This window comes from Acanthochromis polyacanthus, chromosome 24 (genome assembly GCF_021347895.1).
Source record: "Acanthochromis polyacanthus isolate Apoly-LR-REF ecotype Palm Island chromosome 24, KAUST_Apoly_ChrSc, whole genome shotgun sequence".
Taxonomy (NCBI): domain Eukaryota; kingdom Metazoa; phylum Chordata; class Actinopteri; family Pomacentridae; genus Acanthochromis; species Acanthochromis polyacanthus.
The window spans coordinates 5,455,911-5,479,732 of record NC_067136.1 but is presented as its reverse complement, the minus strand read 5'-3'; the positions used below and the strand labels follow the sequence as shown (position 1 = coordinate 5,479,732).

General features: G+C 48.4%; 1 protein-coding gene across 4 annotated transcripts in view; it reads right to left on the bottom strand.

Annotated features, from left to right (window-relative positions):
* LOC127532550 (uncharacterized) overlaps positions 1-23,822 on the bottom strand; it is a 34,288-nt gene that overhangs the window by 6,366 nt on the left and 4,100 nt on the right. For 2 of the 4 annotated variants that reach the window (XM_051944376.1, XM_051944378.1), the window contains exons 2-5: positions 8,842-9,324; positions 4,662-5,165; positions 4,006-4,405; positions 2,274-2,348 (exon numbers count right to left, since the gene is read on the bottom strand). In XM_051944376.1, coding sequence (XP_051800336.1) covers positions 2,274-2,348; positions 4,006-4,405; positions 4,662-5,165; positions 8,842-9,315 — 1,453 coding nt within the window. In that variant the 5' untranslated portion in view covers positions 9,316-9,324. The remainder of the gene's footprint in view (positions 1-2,273; positions 2,349-4,005; positions 4,406-4,661; positions 5,166-8,841; positions 9,325-23,822) is intronic. The other 2 variants (XM_051944375.1, XM_051944377.1) reach the window with 1 other exon arrangement.

Sequence of the window (23,822 nt, the reverse complement as noted above, 5' to 3'; positions counted from 1 at the left end):
CTCCCTTGTTCTTAAAGATGGGCACCAGCACACTTCTCCTCCATTCCTCGGGCATCTTCTCACTATCTAAGATCCTGTTAAACAACCCAGTCAGAAACTCTACTGCTACCTCTCAGAGACACTTCCATACCTCCACAGGTATATCATCAGGACCAAGTGCCTTTCCACTCTTCATCCTCTTCAGTGTCCTCCTCACTTCATCCTTACTAATCTTTGCTACTTCCTGGTCCACAACAGTCACCTCTTCTACTCTTCGTTCTCTCTCATTTTCCTCATTCATCAACTCTTCAAAGTACTCTTTCCATCTTCCCATCACACTATTGGCACCTGTCAACACACTTCCATCCTTATCCTTTATCACCCTAACCTGCTGCACGTCCTTCCCATCTCTGTCTCTCTGCCTTGCCAACCTGTACAGATCAGTGTCTCCCTCCTTACTGTCCAACCTAGCATACAAGTCATCATAAGCCCCTTGTTTGGCCTTTGCCACCTCTACTTTCACCTTACGCTGCATCTCCCTGTACTCCTGTCTACTCTCTTCAGTCCTCTCAGTGTCCCACTTCTTCTTAGCTAACCTCTTTCTCTGGATCCATTCCTGCACCTCCTCATTCCACCACCAAGTCTCCTTATCTCCTTTCCTTCCAGATGACGCACCAAGTACTCTCCGACCTGTCTCCCTGACCACATTTGCTGTAGTTGTCCAGTCATCTGGAAGCACCTCCTGACCATCCAAAGCCTGCCTCAACTCTTTCCTGAAAGTCATACAACACTCTTCCTTTTTCAGCTTCCACCATTTGGTCCTCTGCTCTGCCTTTGCCCTCTTCATCTTCTTCACCACCAGGGTCATCCTACACACCACCATCCTATGCTGTCTGGCTACACTCTCACCTACCACTACTTTGCAGTCACTGATCTCCTTCAGATTACACCGTCTACACAAGATGTAGTCTACCTGTGTGCTCCTACCTCCACTCTTATAGGTCACCCTATGTTCCTGCCTCTTCTGGAAGAAAGTATTCACTACAGCCATTTCCATCCTTTTTGCAAAGTCAACCACCATCTGTCCTTCTGCGTTCCTCTCCTGGATACCAAACCTGCCCATGACCTCCTCATCATCTCTGTTTCCTGCACCAACATGTCCATTGAAGTCTGCACCAATGACAACTTTCTCACTTCTAGGGATGCTCTGCATCACTTCATCAAGGTCCAACCAGAATTTCTCCTTCTCCTCCAGCTCACATCCTACCTGTGGAGCATACCCACTAACAACATTGAACATCACACTTACAATTTCTAGCTTCAGGCTCATCACTCAATCTGACACTCTTTTTACCTCGAGGACATTCCTAACAAACTCCTCCTTCAAGATAACTCCTCCTCCATTTCTCTTCCTATCTACACCATGATAGAACAACTTGAACCCTGCTCCTAAACTTCTAGCTTTACTACCTTTCCACCTGGTCTCCTGGACACACAGTATGTCCACCTTCCTCCTCTGCATCATGTCAACCAGCTCTCTACCTTTTCCTGTCATAGTTCCAACATTCAAAGTCCCTACTCTCAGTCCTAGACTCTTGGTGTTCTTCTTCTCTCTCTTCCTATGAACACACCTTCCTCCCCTCCTTCTTCGACCAACAGTCGTCCATTTTCCACCGGCACCCTGTAGGTCGACAGCACCGATGGCGGTCGTTGTTAACCCGGGCCTCGACCGATCCGGTATGGAAGTCATACATTTGATTTGGCCAAAGTTTTACATCGGATGCCCTTCCTGCCACAACTCTCTGTATTTATCCGGGCTTGGGACCGGCACAATAAGACACTGGCTTGTGTCCCCTTGCGGCTACATTCTATCAATCAATCAATCAATAAATCTATAATAATATACACTAACAGCAGAAACACCCTGCTGACTGTCTATCAATCAATCAATAGATCGATCCGGATCAATACCCGTTGGTTCCTGCAGGTCTGTCTCTGTTCTTCTGTTCTCTGAGCTGGTCCATGAAGACATCAGGAGCAATGATCTGAGAACATCAACGGATCCATCCCTAAACCCTGAAGAACCACCAGGACCAGGTCAGGACTCACCTTCTGGTCTGAGGTTGGACCAGGACCGGGTCAAGACTCACTTTCTGGTCTGAGGACCGGGTCAGGACTCACCTTCTGGTCTGAGGTTGGACCAGGACTGGGTCAGGACTCGCCTTCTGGTCTGAGGACCGGGTCAGGACTCACCTTCTGGTCTAAGGTTGGACCAGGACCGGGTCAGGACTCACCTTCTGGTCTGAGGTCCTTCTGGGTGGTGGTCTGGACCAGACGTTTCTTCAGCTTGGTTCCTCCCTCTGGAGCAGCTGCAGGAGAGACGTAGATGGAGTTAAACATCTTTAGACCGTTCAGAAGGCCCTCTGAGCAGACGCTCTGAAGGCCCTCTGAGCAGACGTTCTGAAGGCCCTCTGAGCAGACGTTCTGAAGTCCCTTTGAGCAGACGTTCTGAAGGCCCGCTCTGAAGGCCCTCTGAACAGATGTTCTGAAGGCCCTCTGAGCAGACGTTCTGAAGGCCCGCTCTGAAGGCCCTCTGAGCAGACATTCTGAAGGCCCGCTCTGAAGGCCCTCTGAACAGACATTGTGAAGGCCCTCTGAACAGATGTTCTGAAGGCCCTCAGAGCAGACATTCTGAAGACCCGCTCTGAAGGCCATCTGAACAGACGTTCTGACGGCCTGCCCTGAAGGCCCTCTGAGCAGACGTTCTGAAGGCCCGCTCTGAAGGCCCTCTGAGCAGACGTTCTGAAGGCCCGCTCTGAAGGCCCTCTGAGCAGACGTTCTGAAGGCCCTCTGAGCAGATGTTCTCAAGGCCCTCTGAGCAGATGTTCTCAAGGCCCTCTGAACAGACGTTCTGAAGGCCGTTTGAGCAGACGTTCTGAAGGCCCTCTGAGCAGACGTTCTGAAGACCCTCTGAGCAGACGTTCTGAAGGCCCTCTGAGCAGACGTTCTGAAGACCCTCTGAACAGACGCTCTGAAGGCCCTCTGAACAGACGTTCTGAAGGCTCTCTGAGCAGACATTCTGAAGGCCCTCTGAACAGACGTTCTGAAGGGCCTCTGAACAGACGTTCTGAAGGCCCTCGGAACAGACATTCTGAAGGCCCTCGGAACAGACGCTCTGAAGGCCCTCTGAGCAGACGTTCTGAAGGCCCTCTGAACAGACGTTCTGAAGGCTCTCTGAGCAGACGTTCTGAAGGCCCTTTGAACAGACGCTCTGAAGACCCTCTGAACAGACGTTCTGAAGGCTCTCTGAGCAGACATTCTGAAGGCCCTCTGAACAGACGTTCTGAAGGGCCTCTGAACAGACGTTCTGAAGGCCCTCGGAACAGACATTCTGAAGGCCCTCGGAACAGACATTCTGAAGGTCCTCTGAGCAGACGTTCTGAAGGCCCTCTGAACAGACATTCTGAAGGCCCTCTGAACAGACGTTCTGAAGGGCCTCTGAACAGACATTCTGAAGGCCCTCGGAACAGACATTCTGAAGGCCCTCTGAACAGACGTTCTGAAGGTCCTCTGAGCAGACATTCTGAAGGCCCTCGGAACAGACATTCTGAAGGCCCTCTGAACAGACGTTCTGAAGGGCCTCTGAACAGACGTTCTGAAGGCCCTCGGAACAGACATTCTGAAGGCCCTCTGAACAGACATTCTGAAGGTCCTCTGAGCAGACGTTCTGAAGGCCCTCTGAACAGACATTCTGAAGGCCCTCGGAACAGACATTCTGAAGGCCCTCTGAGCAGACGCTCTGAAGGCCCTCGGAACAGACATTCTGAAGGCCCTCTGAGCAGACGTTCTGAAGGTCCTCTGAGCAGACGTTCTGAAGGCCCTCTGAACAGACATTCTGAAGGCCCTCTGAGCAGACGTTCTGAAGGCCCTCTGAGCAGACGTTCTGAAGGCCCTCTGAGCAGACGTTCTGAAGGCCCTCTGAACAGACGTTCTGAAGGCCCTCTGAGCAGAAGGTTCTGGTCCTACCTGGGTCTGGGCCTGGGTTCTGCAGCCCCAGGTTGTCCCACTCCCTGTCCAGCATGTAGTAGAAGTCGGTGGTCCTGGCCGCTGCCTCCCAGTCTCCGTCCAGCAGATTCTCTCCGATGGCGATCTCACACACCGTCTTCAGCGTGGTCTTCACCGCCAGAGGAGGACGGCTCCACCGGTACCCGGCCGCCTTCCTGGAGGCCGCCAGCGCCAGGCTGAGCCGGCCCGGGGCCAGAAGGTCCTGGAGATTCTGGACCTCAGAGTCCAGGGACTTGGCTGCCAGCAGCAGCCGACCCAGTTCCCTCAGCTTCTGGCTCACGTAGTCATACCTCCTCTGGAGGCCATCCTGGTTCCCCATCAGCTTGTTACCGTACTTACAGATCAGCCAATCAGACTTCGCCTGGACACAGAGAGGCAGACAGGTAGGGAGACAGGAAGAAAGGTAGGCAGGGAGACAGGTAGGTAGGGAGACAGACAGGAAGACAGGCAGGTAGGGAGACAGAAAGAAAGGTAGGCAGGGAGATAGGTAGGTAGGGAGACCGGTGTACAGACAGACAGCCAGGTAGGGAAGGAGACAGGGAGACAGAGAGACAGAGAGAGAGACAGACAGGTTTACAGGCAGACAGGTGTACAGACAGACAGGTGTCCATGGGTACCTGGTGGGACACGTTGTCCTGGTTCATGCGGTGCAGGATCTCGCTGCAGCTCTCTGAAGCTCCACTAGAGATGGGGAGGAGGCGGGACGCTGCTGCCTGGACTCTGGTCCTTTTTCTGGGCCTAGAGGCTGCCGGTTCAGAGGACGGGTTCTGGTCCTCTCCGGAGTCAGAGGTCCCGGGACGTTTGGATCCTCCATCAGAACCACTAGTCTGCTCCGTGGTGGGCACGTCTGAGGGCTCAGGGGACGTGTCCTCTGACATACCTGTGGCCGGGTCAGAGGACGTCTCTGTGGATGGGTCAATGGAAGGGTCTCTGGACGTCTCTGTGGACGGATCTCTGAACGGGTCGATGGACAGCTTCTTCCTACAGGACACCTGGTGCTTCCACAGGTCGGCCCTCAGGAAGAACCCCAGACACAGAGGACAGGGCAGGTAGTTCCTGGCATCCACGTCCTCTGAGGGCTGACGCCACGGGACGATCTCCCCACTGCCCTGTCTGATCACCTGGAGACAGACAGAGAGACAGGTAGACAGGGAGACAGGTAAAGAGGTCAGGAGCCAGGTAGGAGGACAGGTAGACAGACAGGTAAACACAGGGATTAAAGTGAAAAATAATAATCCTAATCCTGAACTTAGGTTCTCTCTCACTAGTCATAACTTCAGATGATAAACTCCAGGTGACAGTAACACCTGGACAGGTCAGCAGGAGGAGGTAGTTCTCCATCTGACTACAACATGATGCAAATATATTATTAATAACCAATCAGTTAAAGACATGGAAAAGGACATTTATTCACCTTATGACAATATCTGCTCTATTTACTCTGAAATACAATTATGTAAACAGCTAGAGTGAAACAATAAAAGTAAATATAGTTTATAACAGCAAACTGTAGTTCAGTTCAAATAATAACACAAACATTAAGAACTGGTGACTGAAATAATCAGAAATAAGAAAATAAACAGATACAATTTACTACAGTTAATAAAAACATGTACCGTGTTACTAGAACTGCTCATTAATCTGTTTATTCTCTCTGACATCTTTCTCTTCCTCTCTAGGTGATGAGGTCATGTTCACCTTTCTGTCTGCCAGATGTGGAGCTCCTCTGGAAACATGAACACATCCAGACAGGTGTCCAGCTCTGACTAGAGGATTCATCGTGTTTAAATAAAACACATTTACTGATCTGTTCAGGTAGTCTTTTCTTAATGCTGCTGCTCTGCCAGCTGTATTTATAGAACCATGAAGATCTGACAGTTTACACAAAACATTTTATCTTCAGATTAACGAGTGGCTGAGATCCGGTGAACGTGTTCTGTAAGGAACGAGCACACGCGTGTTTTAAATCCCAAACCGGTCAGTCTGATATGTTGTAGTTTCAGAGGACAGCAGCTCTGACCGCTGATGTGGTCCAGAAACACCACACTCCTTCACTTACCTACACCAGCTACCAAAGGGTTTTGTCTGTTTAACTCTAACAACCACACCAAGAACCTTTGATTTTTAGGTGGAGTTATGTGACGATCGGCGTCTGTCTGTCTGCAACATTCCTCTAAAACAGACCAACAGATCTGGATGAAATGTTCAGTGAAGCTCAGAAATGACTCAAGGACCAAGTGATCAGATTGTGTGATGCAACTTATAGTCTAGATCCATGGATTGGTTAAAGATTTCTGTATCACAGCGTCACTGTAACCATGACAACCAGTGTACACTACATCAGCTGATTGTGATCCTACTACAAATCCACCTCTGAGAACTAATCAGGACTTATCCATCAGAAATGATATAAAGACTGCTCTCTGAGGGCCGTATGGACTCAACCACAGCTGGATCTCACCGTGTTTCTAAGCCCCGCCCCACTCTGGTCTATTGGCCAGTGATATTAGTTTAGTTGGGAGCACAAAAAAAAGCTAGAGAAGCTCTAAGGGACTGCTTTGAATCAACAGACTGGAACGTGCTTCTGGAAACAGATGAGGACAGTATGAACATTGACAGACAGGTTGATTGTTTTACAGAATACATCAGCTTCTGTAGAGACACAGTCAGACCTGCAAAGACTGTTCGCTGTTTCCCCAATAACAAACCATGGATCACAAGCAACATAAAGGCAATCCTCAACCAGAAAAAACAAGCTTTTAGAGATGGTGACAAAGAACGGCTCAAAGAAGTGCAACATGAGTTGAAGAGGAGACTGAAAGTGGCAAAGATGGAATACAAAAAGAAGATAGAGAGGAATTTTCAACACAGTAACATCCGTGATGTGTGGAGAGGAATCAATACCATCTCTGGACACAACAATAAAAAGAGGAGGGAGCCAATAGTGGGTGATGTAGAAAGAGCTGATGAACTCAACTTGTTCTTCAACAGATTTGACACTGTGGACACACCTACTTCCACTGCTGCTCCTCCTTCTTCTCCTCAACATGTGGAAATCCCCACTATAGCTCCTCCTTCTTCTCCTCCGTCTACTACACGTCTCCATTGTGTAGGACTGTGCTGCACAACTGTGTCAACCTCTCCACAGGATCTTCAACCTGAGTCTACAGCTGGGGCGGGTGCCTGCTCTGTGGAAAACATCCTGTATCGTACCGGTACCAAAAATCAAATGTCCGGCTGAACTAAATGACTACAGACCTATTGCTCTGACCTCACACATCATGAAAACTCTGGAGCGGCTGGTTTTACGTCTCCTGAGGCTTGAGGTCAAAGACAAACTCGATTCCTTGCAGTTTGCATACAAAGAACACATTGGAATGGATGATGCCATCCTCTTCATGCTTCACCGTGCCCTGTCTCATCTGGAGGAACCTGGAGTTTATGTGAGAATCATGTTCTTTGATTTATCAATGGATTCAACTCCATCCAACCCACCATCCTCAAAGACAAACTCACAGAGATGGGAGTGGATCCTTCCTGTGTTTCATGGATCACAGATTACCTGACAGGAAGGCCACAGTTTGTCAGGCTGGGGAACTGTGTTTCTGGGACATTAATGAGTAGTACTGGAGCTCCACAAGGAACAGTCCTGGCTCCATTCCTGTTCACTCTGTATACATCTGACTTCAAATACAGCACTGAGTCCTGCCACATTCAGAAATACTCTGATGACACTGCTATCGTGGCATGTATCAGAAATGGACATGAAGCTGAATACAGAGATCTGATAAGTGCCTTCAGTGACTGGAGTCACAGAAACTGCTGCTACTCAACGCCTCAAAGACAAAGGAAATGATCATAGATTTCCACAGATCCAAACCCCCTCTTCAGCCAGTGAACACTTGTGGACATGGAGATGGTGACATCATATAAATATTTAGGTGTCCACCTTGATAATAAGTTGGTCTACAAATGTAGACTTCATCCACAAAAAGGGCCAGAGCCGACTTTATTGCCTCAGAAGACTTTGATCTTTAGACATCTGCAGTAAGATGCTGCAGATGTTTTATCAGTCTGCGGTAGCAGGTGTCCTGTTTTATGCTGCAGTCTGCTGGGAGGCAGCATAAAGCAAAAGGATACAAGGCGTCTGAACAAACTGATTAAAAAAGCTGCTCTGTCTTTGGAATCACATTGAACTCATTGGAGGATGAGGTGGAGAGACGGACACTGAGAAAGATGGAGGCCATTCTGACAAACATGGATCATCCACTTCACATCTGCCTCAGAGAACAACAAAACACCAAAGGACAGCTCATATCCCTGCAGGACTGGAAGATTCAGAAAGACTTTCTCCCATCAGCAATCAGACTGTTTAAATCTAAAGTAAACAGATGAGAACCCTGACAACTGAATTTCCCTTCAGGGATAAATAAAGTGATTCTATTCTAAAAGCTGCGTTACCCTCATTCCACTGGTAGATTACTATTCGTAATGTAGTCTTTTTTTCTTTTGGAGCAAAACACTGGAAATACTTTAAGTCATGCAGAGAGACAGGTAGACAGACAGGCAGGCAGGTAGACATGATGGCAACACCTTTGACCAATCGCTCTTGAAGCACTTTTTGCACTCACTACAGGTTTTTCCTTATGTCTGAATTCTTGCTTGTGTTGTACGTGGCTTTGGAAAAAAGCATCAGCTAAATGAAACTGTAGAATTGAGAATTGTAGACAGACAGGTAGACAGACAGGTAAACAGGTAGACAGACAGGTAAACAGGTAGCCAGACAGGTGAGCTGACCTCGATGTTGTGCAGGTAGTTGCCTCTACAGCGCAGGTGTTCCAGCAGCAGGTGACGCTGTTTGGAGCCTGTGGGCAGGGCACTGGCAGCGACTACTTCCAGTTCGTCGGCGTGCTTCCTGAGCAGGTGTCTGGCGATCTTCACTTGCGGCCGGCGACAGAACACACAGTACTGCTTCTTATCCCAGCGCCGCTTCCCTCCGCTCCATGTCCTCTTCACCGTCACGCCCTCCTTCTCCTCTTCCTGGCCCCACCTCTTCTGCTTCTGGCCCCGCCTCTTCTCTGTGGGGCCCCGCCTTTTCTCCACAGGGCCCCGCCTCTTTCCTCTCTGACTCCGCCTCCCCAGGGCGCGGCGGCGGGGCTGACGGGAGGAGATCTTCACCTCTTTGTCTGGAGGAGCCGTCTGGTCCTGGACATCCATCCTGTTCACCATGGCAACATCAGCCTGGTCCTCCATGGTAACCGCTGTTTCCATGACGACCTGCTGGTCAGACAGGTGAGGTTTAGTCCTCGTTTATTACCAGTTTGTCATTATTATCATTATTATTATTAATATTAAATGGTAAATGGTTGTATTTATATAGCACTTTTATCCAACGCTTCACATGATACGTCACATTCACACATTCACACACTGATGGCGGAAGCTGCCATTCAAGGCGCTAACCACGACCCACCAGGAGCAATTAGAGGTTAGGTGTCTTGCTCAGGGACACCGCGACATGAACACAACGGGCCGAGGATCGAACCGGCAACCAAAGTAAAAATCACCAAAGTAAAAATCACCACAGTAAAAATCACCACAGTAAAGATCACCACAGTAAAGATCACCACAGTAAAAATCACCACAGTAAAGATCACCACAGTAAAGATCACTACTGCTTCTTATCCCAGCACCGCTTCCCTCCGCCCGTAAACAGCACAACTCACCTTTGAAGGCTCAAAACTAGTCACAGATGAAAATATTAGGGCTGGACCCGAATATCCCGAATATCCGTTCGCTATGGTACTATCCGGATATTAATTTGGTATCTGAATATTCGCCCCCCCCCCCGCCGCCGGACGTCACCAGGCGGAAAGAATATGCTGCGTTACTGTCTTCCCTCCGCCTTCTGCCCACATCGGCTCATCTCGTCCTGTGATCACATAAACATATACACATATATGTCTATAACATATACACACATATGTTGATGTGATCACCCCCTCCTCCCCCCAGACAAAAATATTTGGAGCTCGTCCTTCGGCCCATTTCGGCTCATTCCACCGTGTTCTTCGGCTCATTTCGGCTCCTCCATTCGTGTTTCTTACCACCACCCGAATGTCTGGGTGGCTGCCGACTCCGAAGCCACGCTTCACTTCGTTGCATAAACACGAGACAAGATGCTGAAGACCGGTGTTTTCTGAATTCTTCAGTTTAACTAAAGACTAAACGAGGGCAAAATGTGGACCCGGGAGACCAGACGAACGGATCCGACTATTCGGGCCGTCTCCGCTGCTGCGCCGCCGCACGAACCACACGAACGGATATCCGGATATTCGTCTTTAATAGGGCCCGAATATTCGGAGGCCAGAAACCACTATTCAGGCCAGCTCTAGAAAATATTCCACAAAAAACGGCCATAATCCAACCTTGGACATCCAGACAAAACAAGCCAGTAAAATATTTTGTCCAAACCATGTCTTGAAATCAGCAAATCCACAAATGGCTAGTTTTCGTGAACGTGCACCTTGCGTGTCCCATATTTGGGATAGGCTCCAGCAGCCCCCTCAACCCTCATGAGAATCTAAGCTTTCCATGGGTGTATAATGTTTTTATTCGGGATGGTTCGATCCGATCCGCTGGATCGATATCAAATTCAATCCAGACCAAAATGACTGCATCGAGCATCGGAGTTTTTTTATTAGAACTCGTTCGATCCGATCCATAAGCCCAATCTGTCTCATATATCCTCATCTTGACTTTTCACGACATGCCGTAACACAGACGAGCTGTTGCCATGGTTGCCATGTGCCCGTGTTTTCGACACGTGAGCAGAGAGTGAACAGAAGCCTGCAGAGGCTGTGGGCTGTCTGTCGTGTGGAATTACAAACGGAGGAGAAAAGTAAAATAGCTGAGTGCAACGTTTGCAAAATGAGTGTCTCAAGGGGTGGCAGCAAAACCGGACATTTTAACACAACGAACTTAATAAAGCATCTGCAGAAGCATCATGGAAAGCAGTACAGAGACTTTTACAGGCGAGTGCGAAACAAAAAGTGAACCACGGCAGCCATCGTTGCAGGAAGCACTACAGAAGAGTACAAAACTCGCTCCAACGCCAAAATATAACAGAGAAAATTGTTGAGTTCATTTTGCTGGATGACCAACCACCTTGTGTGGTGGAAAATGTGGATTGTTGTAGTATTTTTTGCATGAACGTGTGTGCCTTACGTTTCACTCTGTGGCCACTTGACGGCTTTTCTGTTGTACGTTTACTGTTTTTTTGTTGTTGTTTTCTACTGTTTTTCGGGTTAAATGTGATTAGGTAGTGAACTGTGGGCATGTTTTCGTGTTAAATATGATGAGGTGACAGGTCTCTCCTCCTCTAAACAGCATCAGAAGGAGATCCTACGCTGCTCTCAGCTTCACTCGCATGAGAACGTTAGGACAAGGTTTAATCCCCAGATATTGTTTATATTCCATCAGTGTTGTACACGTGTCAATAAAATAATTGTTCACTGTGTTTTACATACAGTACAACATCAGCGGCTGCATGCAAAAGAAGAAAGACACTAGATTGGTCTATCACTGTTTACCCTTGTTTTTCTGTTTTTGTTTTGGTGCAGCAAATCAGGTGTATAGCCTAGATTTTTATTGTTCTGATTGTGTGTCTTGAGAAGCCATGTGTAACTTACTGAGTCCTACCTACATTGTTCTAGTGGAGATGCTATTATTTTATGTTAATTCATAAAATTATTTATTGCAGCCTTGCAATACCATTGAGGTGTAATGTGACTTTTCTGTTTATACACTGGGATTATTAACCCAGGAATACTGATCAACCACTCTCTGGACCCTTCAGACACCCCTTCAGATCACTTGAAACACATCCACACCACTCCGATGATCTTCGTTTCACTAATTGTGAGACTAACCTACTAACCCACTAACCTGGGTGTCATGATTGATGACCAGCTGACCTTTAAGGTCCACGTGGCCTCAGTTTCTCGATCTTGTCGTTATGCCCTCTACAACATCAGGAAGATCAGACCCTTCCTGACCCAACAGGCCACACAACTTCTGGTTCAGGCTCTTGTGATGTCACGCATTGACTACTGCAACTCTCTTCTGGCAGGTCTCCCTGCATGTACAGTCAAACCTCTACAGATGATCCAGAATGCAGCAGCACGTCTGGTCTTCAACCAGCCCAAAAGAGCTCATGCCACTCCCCTGTTCATCTCTCTTCACTGACTTCCAGTTGCAGCCAGAATCAAATTCAAAACTCTCCTCCCGGCTTACAAAACATTTACAAGAACGGCCCCAGCCTACCTGGATTCCCTGATCCAGGTCTACTCCCCTTCACGCCCACTTCGCTCTGCATGTGAGAGACGCCTGGTGTTCCAGCCCAGCATGGCTCGATATCTCTAGCCAGACTCTTCTCCTCTGTTGTTCCCAAATGGTGGAACAAACTACCAAACTCTGTGCGTTCTGCTGAGTCCCTTTCTACTTTTAAGAGACAATTGAAGACTCAATTGTTCAGAGAACACCTAGGCACTTAATCTGACTCCACCTTAGGGGTAGAATAAGTCAGGTGGTCCAAAACCCAGCATTTATTTAGCGCTGACAAAGATTTAAAAAAAAACAAGGGGGGGGGGGGGGGGGGGGGGGGGGGGGGGGGGTTGGCAATTCTTCTGCAACTTGATGGCAACACCTTTGACCAATCACACTTGAAGCACTTTTTGCACTTACTGCAGGTTTTTCCTTATGTCTGAATTCTTGCTTGTGTTGTACGTCGCTTTGGACAAAAGCGTCTGATAAATGAAACTGTAGAACTGTGAGACTATTGGCAACAATTTGATGGACCTCTATTGAATCAGACCATTAAATTAAAAAGGGGGTAAATAATTATGCAAACAATTACTTTCATTTATGTAATTTTCTTTCATTAACATTACTTTATAGAAATCTGTTTTCACTTTGATATTAAAGAGTTTTTCCAATAAATGTTTTTGTTAAAAAAGCTAAATTTTATTGACCATGATTGATTTATGAAAGCAATAAAAGGGTAAAACATCAAAGGGGGTGAATACTTATGATAGGCACTGTGTATATATATATATATATATATATATATATATATATATGTCACACCATTTTTTTCCTGATTATATGTATATATAATAACTTTTCATTGTGCAATTGTGGTAACGGATATTTACATTTTTATTTTCAGCCTCAGAAAATAGGAAGCCACCAGCTCGCAGGGAAGCTTATCCTAGTGAGATGCCCCAAGCATATGGAGAAGATCAATGTTCCCCCCAGAAGGAAGGACCAGTCTCAACACCAAGTACATCAACACTGGATCACAACTACACAGTTGAAAGCAGCCCCAGGACACTGAAAAGAACGTTAGATCATGCTGTAGACAATCTGGACAATGCAAGAAAGAAGTTGAAATTTTCCAATCAGAAGGTACGCAGGTTAAGAAGACAAGTTCTCTCCCTTAAAACACTTGTCAAAGAAATCTGACAGCGAAAACCAATTACAGATGGAGGGGCAGAAGTGCTTGAGAAGACCTTTTCTGGAATACCTCGTGAGGTAATGAGACGGCTTCTAGCTCATAAGGGGAAAAAACAAGTAAAAAAAGCTTTTCTCCTCTACTTTGGTCATTTGCTCTCACACTACAATTCTATTCCACCAAGGCTTACAACTATGTTAGGTCAACTTTCAACTTAGCATTGTCACATCCAGCAACCATCAGAAGTTGGTACAAAGGGATCAGTGGTGACCCTGGGTTCACAGATGAGGCATTCACGGCACTGAAGGCAAAGGTTGACCAGGCAAAGCGAGAAAATAGAGAAGTTGTATGTCCTCTGATGAGATGGCCATAAAGAAGCACATTGAATGGGACGGAAGGAAATTTTCTGGATTTGTAGATGTTGGGACTGATATAGACGATGACACTACACCGATGGCAAATGAGGCACTTGTTTTAATGGTTGTCTGCCTCAATGATAACTGGAAAGCTCCCTGTGCATACTTTTTAATACAGGGAATGTCAGGAAGTGAACGGGCGAATCTCATAAGGCAGTGCCTCATGAAGCTGCACGATGTTGGAGTGCAAACTATTTCGCTGACATGTGATGGCCCTTCATGTCACTTTAACATGTTTACAGATCTTGGAGCCTCATTGGATGTGACCACTATTGTTCCCTTCTTTGACCACCTAGTTGGGTCATCTACGATGGTTCCGTACCGTTGAGCTTAAAGGTTCGTTTCTCGGTGGATTCGTCATCTGTGAAGAATAAATAAAAAAATTTGGCCCCCATGCCCCTCACGAAAATGTGGGCATAACCCGTGAGCACTGCAAATCCAAAATGGCTGCTGTGAGCTATTTTGAAAAATATCTTTTCAGTGGTTTGGCCTACAGAACCCCACAATATATGGTTTCTGACAATTTTTGGGTTCAGGAATTCATATTTGATGTTGATTTAAGGATTGAACCTGTTTTTGACCTTCAAATCCAAAATGGCTGCCGTAAAATCCAGGCATGGATGAAGGATTTTGATGCAGAGCCCTTTAACATGTCAAAACCTACACTAAGATCCCTACAGTCAGGCCTTGTCGCCTCACCAGATTTAGTTCAGGACCTGAGAACTGCACTTCTAGATGGCCAAGCTCAGGTGGAAGCCTTCCTGCAAGAGCGAGTGTTCACAAAGAGTAAGCCTCTAAGTGCAACCCTTCACAGGAATAAGAGGCAAAATTTTGCCAGTGAACAGATCTGTGCACCGTCTGGGGCACCCATGAAGGTGGCGCAGATGGAAAAGTCAGGGCTCGCAGCTCTTATAGATCTTGCAGAAGGGTCAGGTATGATCCAACTTGAGTCAGCCCTTGAGAGAAGAGTAACTGAAGAGTGTCTCTCGCTCTATAATGTAGATGGGTCTATCCGTAAGACTGTGAAGAGCAAGTTGTTGCAGCTGTTCAATTTCGACCCCGTGACTGAGAAACCACAAGACTATATCAGCCTTGTGGACATGGGGCTGATATGGAGGCTAGCAACTCCTACACCCGAGGACCGTGATGGTAGGAAACGAGATGGCTCAGAGTACACTTGGAGTGACTACCTGGACAAGATATCTGCTATCATACTCTCACACCACAAAGATGCTCAGCAAATTATACTGGTAAATGACCGGTATGACCTTCCCTTCTGCATCAAGGATGATGAGCATGATCGACGGGCAGAAAGACATACACACATCCCAAACGTTTTCCCCAAGCCTGAAGATGCATTCCCAGGAGCTGCTGAATTCAACAGACTAATGGTCAGGAAACAAGGTCAGACTGCAGAAGCTTGTGAAGGAACAATTGAAATCACCAGTGACTTCTCAGCGTGACATCACATACTGCGAAGGAGAGACATCCACTGACTTCAGAACCAGCAAAGTCAGTGAAGACTATGCCTTCAAGCATTCAGAGGCAGACACGATGCTTCTTTCAGCCTATGCCACACTGAGGACCAGAACTATGCGGAAGCAGTTGTACATGTTATTCCCGAACTGAAGTGCGCCGATTTTGATATGTGCCCTGCTTGGGGCAAGAGAAACCATGAGTCGAGCCACGGAGATCGGGAGGAGAGCGAGGGAACTGGGCGGAGGCATCGCCACACACGCCGCTCACCTGAGCCTCAGAGTGGGGACGGTACGGGTTGCTGGCGGCGGAAGTGCAGACACCAAGGGAAGCGGGAAGGGCTGCTCGTGAAGCTACGTAGCCGCCCGTCGAGGATTCCGCTGCCATCCATCTACCTGGCAAACGTCCAGTCACTGTCCAACAAGACGGATGACCTGTTGTGCTGCATCAACACCCAGCGCGAGGCCCGGGAGTGCTCCGTGTTGTGCCTGACCGAGACATGGCTTCACAGCAACGTGCCGGACTCTACTTTCCAGCCACCTGGTTTCTCCGTTCACCGCTCGGACAGAGTGGAAAAGCGGACCGGGAAATCGAAGGGAGGAGGTGTGTGCCTTCTTATTAATGAAAGCTGGTGCACGGATTGTATCATCGTTAACAAAACATGTAACGCTAACCTGGAATGCTTGGCTGTGAAGTGCCGCCCCTTTTATCTCCCCCGGGAGTTCTCTGTGTTGCTTCTGGTGCTGTTTACATACATCCACGGGCGGATTCTTCCGCTGCTCTGGCTGAGTTAAGTGACATCTTACATAAATTTGAGAACTCTCATGCTAACGCCGCGGTTATAGTAGCTGGTGATTTTAACAAATGCAATCTTAAAACTGTTATTCCCAACTACTATCAGCACATTAAATACCCTACTAGAGGAGCGCATTTTCTGGATCATTGTTACAGCAACGTCAAGTCTGCTTATCGGTCGAGCCTCAGACCAGCTTTTGGAAAATCTGATCACTCCTCTGTACTCCTTCTTCCTACCTACATACAGAGGAGCAGACAATCAAAGCCAGCTCTACAGACTGCCCAGTGCTGGACAAAAGAGAGTGAAATTAAACTACAAGGGTGCTTTGATGCTACAGACTGGTCTGTGTTTCATTCAGAGGATTTGGATGAATACTGTGAAGCTGTCACTGGGTATATTGAATTTTGCACTGACTGCTGTGTTCCTAAGAAGGTAATTAAAAGACATGCTAGTCAGAACCCTTGGATTAATGCTGATGTAAACATTAAAATTCAACAGCGGAATGCGGCTTTTAAATCTGGTGATGCTGTTGCTTATAAGCTATCCAGATATTCTTTGGAACATTCCATAAAAGCTGCAAAGCGTGCCTATGGGCTCAAGTTAGAGGGACATTTCATGCAGGGGGATTCACAACGCATGTGGAGGGGCCTGAACTCCATTACTTCCTGGAAACCAAACGGAGGATCCGCTGTGATTTCTGACCCCTCTTTGCCTAACAAACTTAGTCAGTTTTATTGCCGCTTTGAAACTGAGGACATTGAACCTGTTGTTTTTTCTGCTTGTAATGTGCAGTGCAGTCAAGGTTTTACTGTTCTCTAGGAGGACGTCCAGAGGGTTTTGTCTAGGACCAAGGCTAGGAAGGCACCTGGACCAGATCGCATTCCTCCACGTGTCCTTAAACTGTGCTCTGAGCAACTTGCTCCTGTTCTTACAGACCTTTTTAACATGTCACTCAGGCAGTGTACTGTACCACTCAGCTTCAAGAGGTCAATCATAATCCCTGTGCCCAAGAAGACACTTGAGACATGTCTGAATGACTATCGGCCAGTGGCCCTCACATCCGTTCTCATGAAAACCTTCGAGCGTTTGGTGTTGGAGTATATTAGAGATCAGATACCTCTGTCTGTGGATTCGATGTAGTTTGCATACAGACAAAACAGAAGTGTTGAGGACGCTATTTCCTTTGCTTTGAACTCTGTCTATAAGCATCTTGACAAAGGGAAATCATATGCAAGAATGCTTTTTATAGATTATAGTTCAGCTTTTAACTCGATGGTCCCATCAAAGCTTGTTCGCAAGCTGAAATCTCTTGAACTAGATGATACCATTTGTAAGTGGATTTTAAATTTTTTAACTTGTCGACCACAAAAGGTCAAAATCAATGGCTGTATTTCTGATGAGTTATGTGTCAGTACTGGTTCCCCACAGGGATGTATTTTAAGCCCACTGCTGTTTACCTTGTATACACATGACTGTAAAATATCGCATGAGAGTAATGTGATAATCAAATATGCAGATGATACAACCATCATTGGACTTATTAGTTCAAACGACTAATCACATTACCGAGAAGAGGTAGAGAATGTTGTTTGCTGGAGTAAAGAAAACAACTTGTTGTCAGGGCTCCCTCCTCACCCCCGTCCTTCCCACCTGACATCCCCAAATACCCCTTTTCCCCCATCTGTTTCCTCCCTTTCATGCTTCTCTCCCCCTCTCCTGTTCCTCTGCCCTGCCTGTCTTGCCTGTCTCCCATCCGCTCCTCTGCCCTGTCTGTCCTGCCTGTCTCCCATCCGCTCCTCTGTCCTGCCTGTCTCCCATCTGCTCCTCTGCCCTGTCTCTCCCCCTGCAGTTCGGTGCCTGAGTGGAGTCTAGCTTCTCAGCTGACTCCACTCAGGCAATCAACCACCTCCACGGCTCCCGGGCAGCTGACAACCATCACACTAATGACTCACCTCTACAATAAGTACCGGCTCAGCCTTCCACTCCCTGCCAGAGTATTGATCAAGAACTACTCAGTTCAGTTTGCTCTCGAGCCTCTGCAAGATCTGTTTTGAGTTTCGGCCGTGTTTCTAACATTGTTTTCTCCTGTTTCTACTCAGTCAGCTGTCCGTGATCCCCCGTCATCCTCCTTTCCCTCCGGCTCTCCCCGACAAGCCTTCACCGGTTTCTCCTGCCTGGACCCCCCACTCCTGCCTGGCCCCCCCACTCCTGCCTGGACCCCCCACTCCTGCCTGGACCCCCACTCCTGCCCGGAACCCCCCGCTCCTACACCCTGGTTTTCCCCCACCTAGCCACCATTTTCACTCCCAAACAATAAATCACTTGCATTCAGCCAGCCCTGGTAGTGTGGCTTTCTGCTCGGGTCCACCCGCTCGCCGTGACAGAATACTCTGGCCAACAAACGGACCCGGAGAGCCCACTACCGGGGTTTGGACCAACCCTCTCCCCTCCACAGCCCTCGCCGTCCTCATAAACTGGAATCCCTCTGCTCTGCTCCTCGTCTCATCGGCCCCCCAGTGAGTTATTCTCCTTTTTTTGTTAAACCTAGCCAAGTGCACCCCACCTCTCGCGAAATCATGTATGCGGAAGCCCCTCCTGGTAATCTCCTAGGGTAAATCCACCAGACTCTCTGAAAACTCTGATATTGACCTGTAAATTATGCAGCCATCCCAGAACCCAGCAGGCATCCTGTCCAGTACCCAGAACTCTCCCCTGATGGTTTTTTCCTCCAGCGTGGAAAACAGTATATATTTTAAAACCATTAGTGACTTATGGCAGAAATGGAAGCGGGACCCAAAAAATATTACGGTCACCTTGGGTCGCAGAATTGCAGCCCAACGACCCTGGTTGATGGACCACTTACCAGCTGAAATTAAGGACTTTCTGGAGACCCCCCTTCCATACCAGACTATTCCTGACTCGATATTCCACCATCCCTGTACTGCACCCACCAGTCTGCCCGTCTCTGAGCGAGTCGCACCTTCAGGTAGCACCCCACCCGGCAGCCAACCAGAGTTTCTTTCGCCACTAACCACAACTTCACCGGCAGAGAAGCCTGCCTGTCGTAGGCCAAACGCCCAGAAGCGTCGTGGTCCTCCAGCTTCAGCTCTGGAGGGTCCCTGCACCTCCACTTCTCCTAAGCAGGGTGACCCAACTGCCGCTCCCAGCCCAGGAGGACCTGGTGGCGCTCCCTCACTTCTGGAGACCCTGAGAGCGGCCTCTGCAGTCGCAGAAAGGCTGTCAGCTGCCTTACCCCGACTTGGAGGGTCCGAGGCCGTCTTCCCCACCTATGAGGCAATCAGCGCTTTCATCACCGGTTTGGAGGGGCTCAAGGTTAACTATGCAACCCATGGGGAGGTACTAGCTACCTTTTTAGAACCCAGGACGTTTACATCCTTCCTGGAGGCCTTGGCTAATGCTTCTTCTGCTCTGGAAGGACTTGATGCCGCCCCACTCCCTGCACCTGAGGTTAGGCAACAAGCCGCGTCACTCCTTTCAGTTCCTGTGGGGACCATTGGCCTGCCTTCTGTCCTTAAGGGGTCCCCAGCTCAAGCCTTGCTCTTGGAGGATCCTCTGCCCCCGGAGGGGCTCCAGTCCCCGGCTACCGGCTCCGCCCCCGGAGGGGCTCCAGTCCCCGGCTCCTGCTCCGCCCCCGGAGGGGCTCCAGTCCCCGGCTCCTGCTCCGCCCCCAGATTCAGTTCCCGCGGAGGTCGACGACGCTCCGCCCCCAGATTCAGTTCCCACGGAGGTCGACGACGCTCCGCCCCCAGATTCAGTTCCCGCGGAGGTCGACGACGCTCCGCCTCCAGTCCCCGCGGAGGTCGACGACGCTCCGCCTCCGCTCCCGAGGACTTCGGCTGCCTTTGAAAGGTTTAAAACCTCCCTCGAGCCCCCTAAGAGGCTCTGCGCCTCCCCTCCAGAGCTGCCCCCGGAGGGGCCCCTGGATCCTGCGCCACCCCCGGAGGGGCCCCTGGCCCAGTGTTCAGTCCTGCCCCCGGAGGACCCGCCGGACCCGGCTCCGCCCCCGGAGGACCCACCGGACACGGCTCCGCCCCCGGAGGACCCACCAGACCCGGCTCCGCCCCCAGTCCGGCCTCCAACCCAGTTGTCTGTCCGGCCCCCGGGCCGTCCGCCGGAACGGACTCTCCGTCCTGCCCGTCCACAGCCAGTCCGGCCCCCAGGCCGCCCACCGGAACGGACTCTCCGTCCTGCCCATCCACGGCCAGTCCGGCCCCCAGTCCAGTTAAATCCAGCCCAGAGTCCCCTTTAGTCCCTCTCCCATTTCTGTCCTTCCTGTCCCCCATCCTTCCTTCCCTGCCAGCCTTTCTAGTTTCCCCTTTGGGCCCTTCCAGTTTCCCCTTTGGGCCCTTCCAGTTTCCCCTGTGGGCCCTTCCAGTTTCCCCTGTGGGCCCTTCCAGTTTCCCCTGTGGGCTCCTGGCTGCCCTTGGTAGCCGGGGGTTCTCACCCCGGCTGGCTCCATAGGGCGCCAGGAGGCGCCCATTGAGGGGGGGTACTGTCAGGGCTCCCTCCTCACCCCCGTCCTTCCCACCTGACATCCCCAAATACCCCTTTTCCCCATCTGTTTCCTCCCTTTCATGCTTCTCTCCCCCTCTCCTGTTCCTCTGCCCTGCCTGTCTTGCCTGTCTCCCATCCGCTCCTCTGCCCTGTCTGTCTGTCTGGTTGTCTCCCATCCGCTCCTCTGCCCTGTCTCTCCCCCTGCAGTTCGGTGCCTGAGTGGAGTCTAGCTTCTCAGCTGACTCCACTCAGGCAATCAACCACTTCCACGGCTCCCGGGCAGCTGACAACCATCACAGTAATGACTCACCTCTACAATAAGTACCGGCTCAGCCTTCCACTCCCTGCCAGAGTATTGAACAAGAACTACTCAGTTCAGTTTGCTCTCGAGCCTCTGCAAGATCTGTTTTGAGTTTCGGCCGTGTTTCTAACATTGTTTTCTCCTGTTTCTACTCAGTCAGCTGTCCGTGATCCCCCGTCATCCTCCTTTCCCTCCGGCTCTCCCCGACAAGCCTTCACCGGTTTCTCCTGCCTGGACCCCCCACTCCTGCCTGGACCCCCCACTCCTGCCTGGACCCCCCCCCCCCCACTCCTGCCTGGACCCCCCACTCCTGCCTGGACCCCCACTCCTGCCTGGACCCCCACTCCTGCCCGGAACCCCCCGCTCCTACACCCTGGTTTTCCCCCACCTAGCCACCATTTTCACTCCCAAACAATAAATCACTTGCATTCAGCCAGCCCTGGTAGTGTGGCTTTCTGCTCGGGTCCACCCGCTAGCCGTGACACTTGCTTCTAAACACTTCAAAAACTTGTGAGTTGATTATTGATTTTCGTCACAAGAGAAACCATTTGCCCATTACAATTCAGGATACTGAGGTGCAGATTGTTGAAAACTGTAAATTTTTGGGTGTCACTCTTTCAAATGATCTGAGTTGGAACTCAAATACTACCAGCATTGTTAAAAAGGCTAAACAACGCCTCTTCTTCTTGCGCAAACTTAGAAATTCACCCAAAATATGAAGATTCTTTTAAACTTTTATCATTGTGTGATTGAAAGTGTGCTAACCAGCTCTTTCATTGTGTGGTTTGGTAATCTCACCTTGAAAGAAAAGAAAGCTTTGGACAAAGTGGTCTGTTCAGCCAGAAGGACAATTGGCTACACCTTGCCGCTCCTGGAGGCCACATATAAAGCGACTCTTAAACCGAGCTTTACAGATTGTAAAGGACTCCTCAGGCCATCCTGCCAGGACCATGTTTGAAGTCCTTCCCTCAGGGAAAAGATATCGCTCAATCAAATGTACCACGTCTCGTCACTTTAAGAGCTTCTTCCCACAAGCTGTGATCACTTTAAATAATGTATCTTGTTTTTAATATGTTTTTATTTCTGTTCCAAACTATTTATTGGTTTTTAGCATTTTACTTTTAGGTATTTTATGTGGCATTGTTTGTTATGTTCTCTGTTATGTTATTGTTTTACTTTCTTCTGTACTGCTGTTGTTTTTTAGATGTTGACAGTGCACTTTGAGCTCTTGCACCTTTTTTCCAATGTGGTTTTATACTGCAAATGGCAAATAAACTTGAACTTGGACAATGAGGACACTGATGTGTATGTCCAAGCAGCCTATTTGTCACAACAACTCAAAGGCGATCTGCTGATGAAACACAAGAATATCTTAGTCAACTGCTATGCCATGCATTCAGAAGAAGTTGCAGAAATTATTATCCCTTTCCATGTCATCACAAGCAGTGATCACACTTCAGCTTTTTATGGTCATGGAAAAAAGCCACTGTTACAAAAGGTAGCTGCAAATTCTGAAGCAAGAAATTTCCTTAAGCAAGTAGGCAACAGCTTGGTGCTGAAGGACGAAGTGAAAGCTGATATGCGGTCCTTTGTCCTCTCCTACATTTATGGTGAGGGTACAGATGTTACATGTGGTCAGGCAAGAGCTTCAAAGTGGAACAAGCTGAAGACGAAGAGCATGATCTGCCTCCCACCTGATGATGACACCTTGTCTCATCATCGAGAGAGGACAAATTACCTCACATATTGCCAGCTACATTACAGTCTGACTGAGCATCCCTCTCCCATTGGCTTTGGATGGCAAATGGTAAATGGGAAGTGCAGACCAGTGCGGCACACCCTTACCCCCTTACCCCAGCAGCTCTGTTCTCGATGTCCAGGTGTGAGTGGGGATGAGAGTGATGATGAAGAAAGTGAGTACGGAGATTCTACTGACTCAGAAGAAGATGAATCAGTGTTCCAGTAGGTCTCTTCCTGCATGTACTTTTGTTAATCAAACAGCAGTCTGCATCAGCTTTGTGCTTTGGAAGTGAAATGGAAGGTCCATCCTACCACTGCTTCTGCTACATATTTTCTATCAAACAACAGTCTTCTTTGCCTTTGACCTTTGGAAGTTAAATGGAAGGTCTGTCCTACCATTGCTTCTGCTACAGCCTTTTGATCTGAACTTACTTAGTGCTTATAAATTCTGCTTTGCTCTGTGGTATGGAAGTTAAACAGAGGTTATCCCCATCTAGCTGTTTCTTCTCTTGCTACTTAGCATATTCACAAACATCTACTTTACTGTAAATTTCAAGATAAACAAGCAGTAAAATCCAAGATTATCATACTGAAGGTCACGGGAGAGTAAAGAGTAGCCATTCATCTTTGATATGTCAACATTCTAACATTTTAGTAGGCAAGTACCATATCTAGAAAGCTAAGTTTTTGTTCAAATATATTACAAAATAAAAAAAACAAACAAACAAAAAAACAAAAACATAAAAACACCAAAAACCCCTTGTCAAGTCGTAAATACTGGGCCTCATCGTGGCACAAGGGTGAACACCTAAAGTGGTGGCTAACAGCAGTATTACGCATTTTTACATTTTCAATTTCCTTGAGTCTTTATGTTTGCTAAACTTTTTTGTTGCGCCTTTCATCACATCAAACCTTCAAGCAAACACTAAATACTTATCCTACAACTTTAAAAAGTCCAAGAAACTATCCACGTTTGAGCCATGTGGTTAAAAAAATAGAGATCATTTCTGATATTAATGA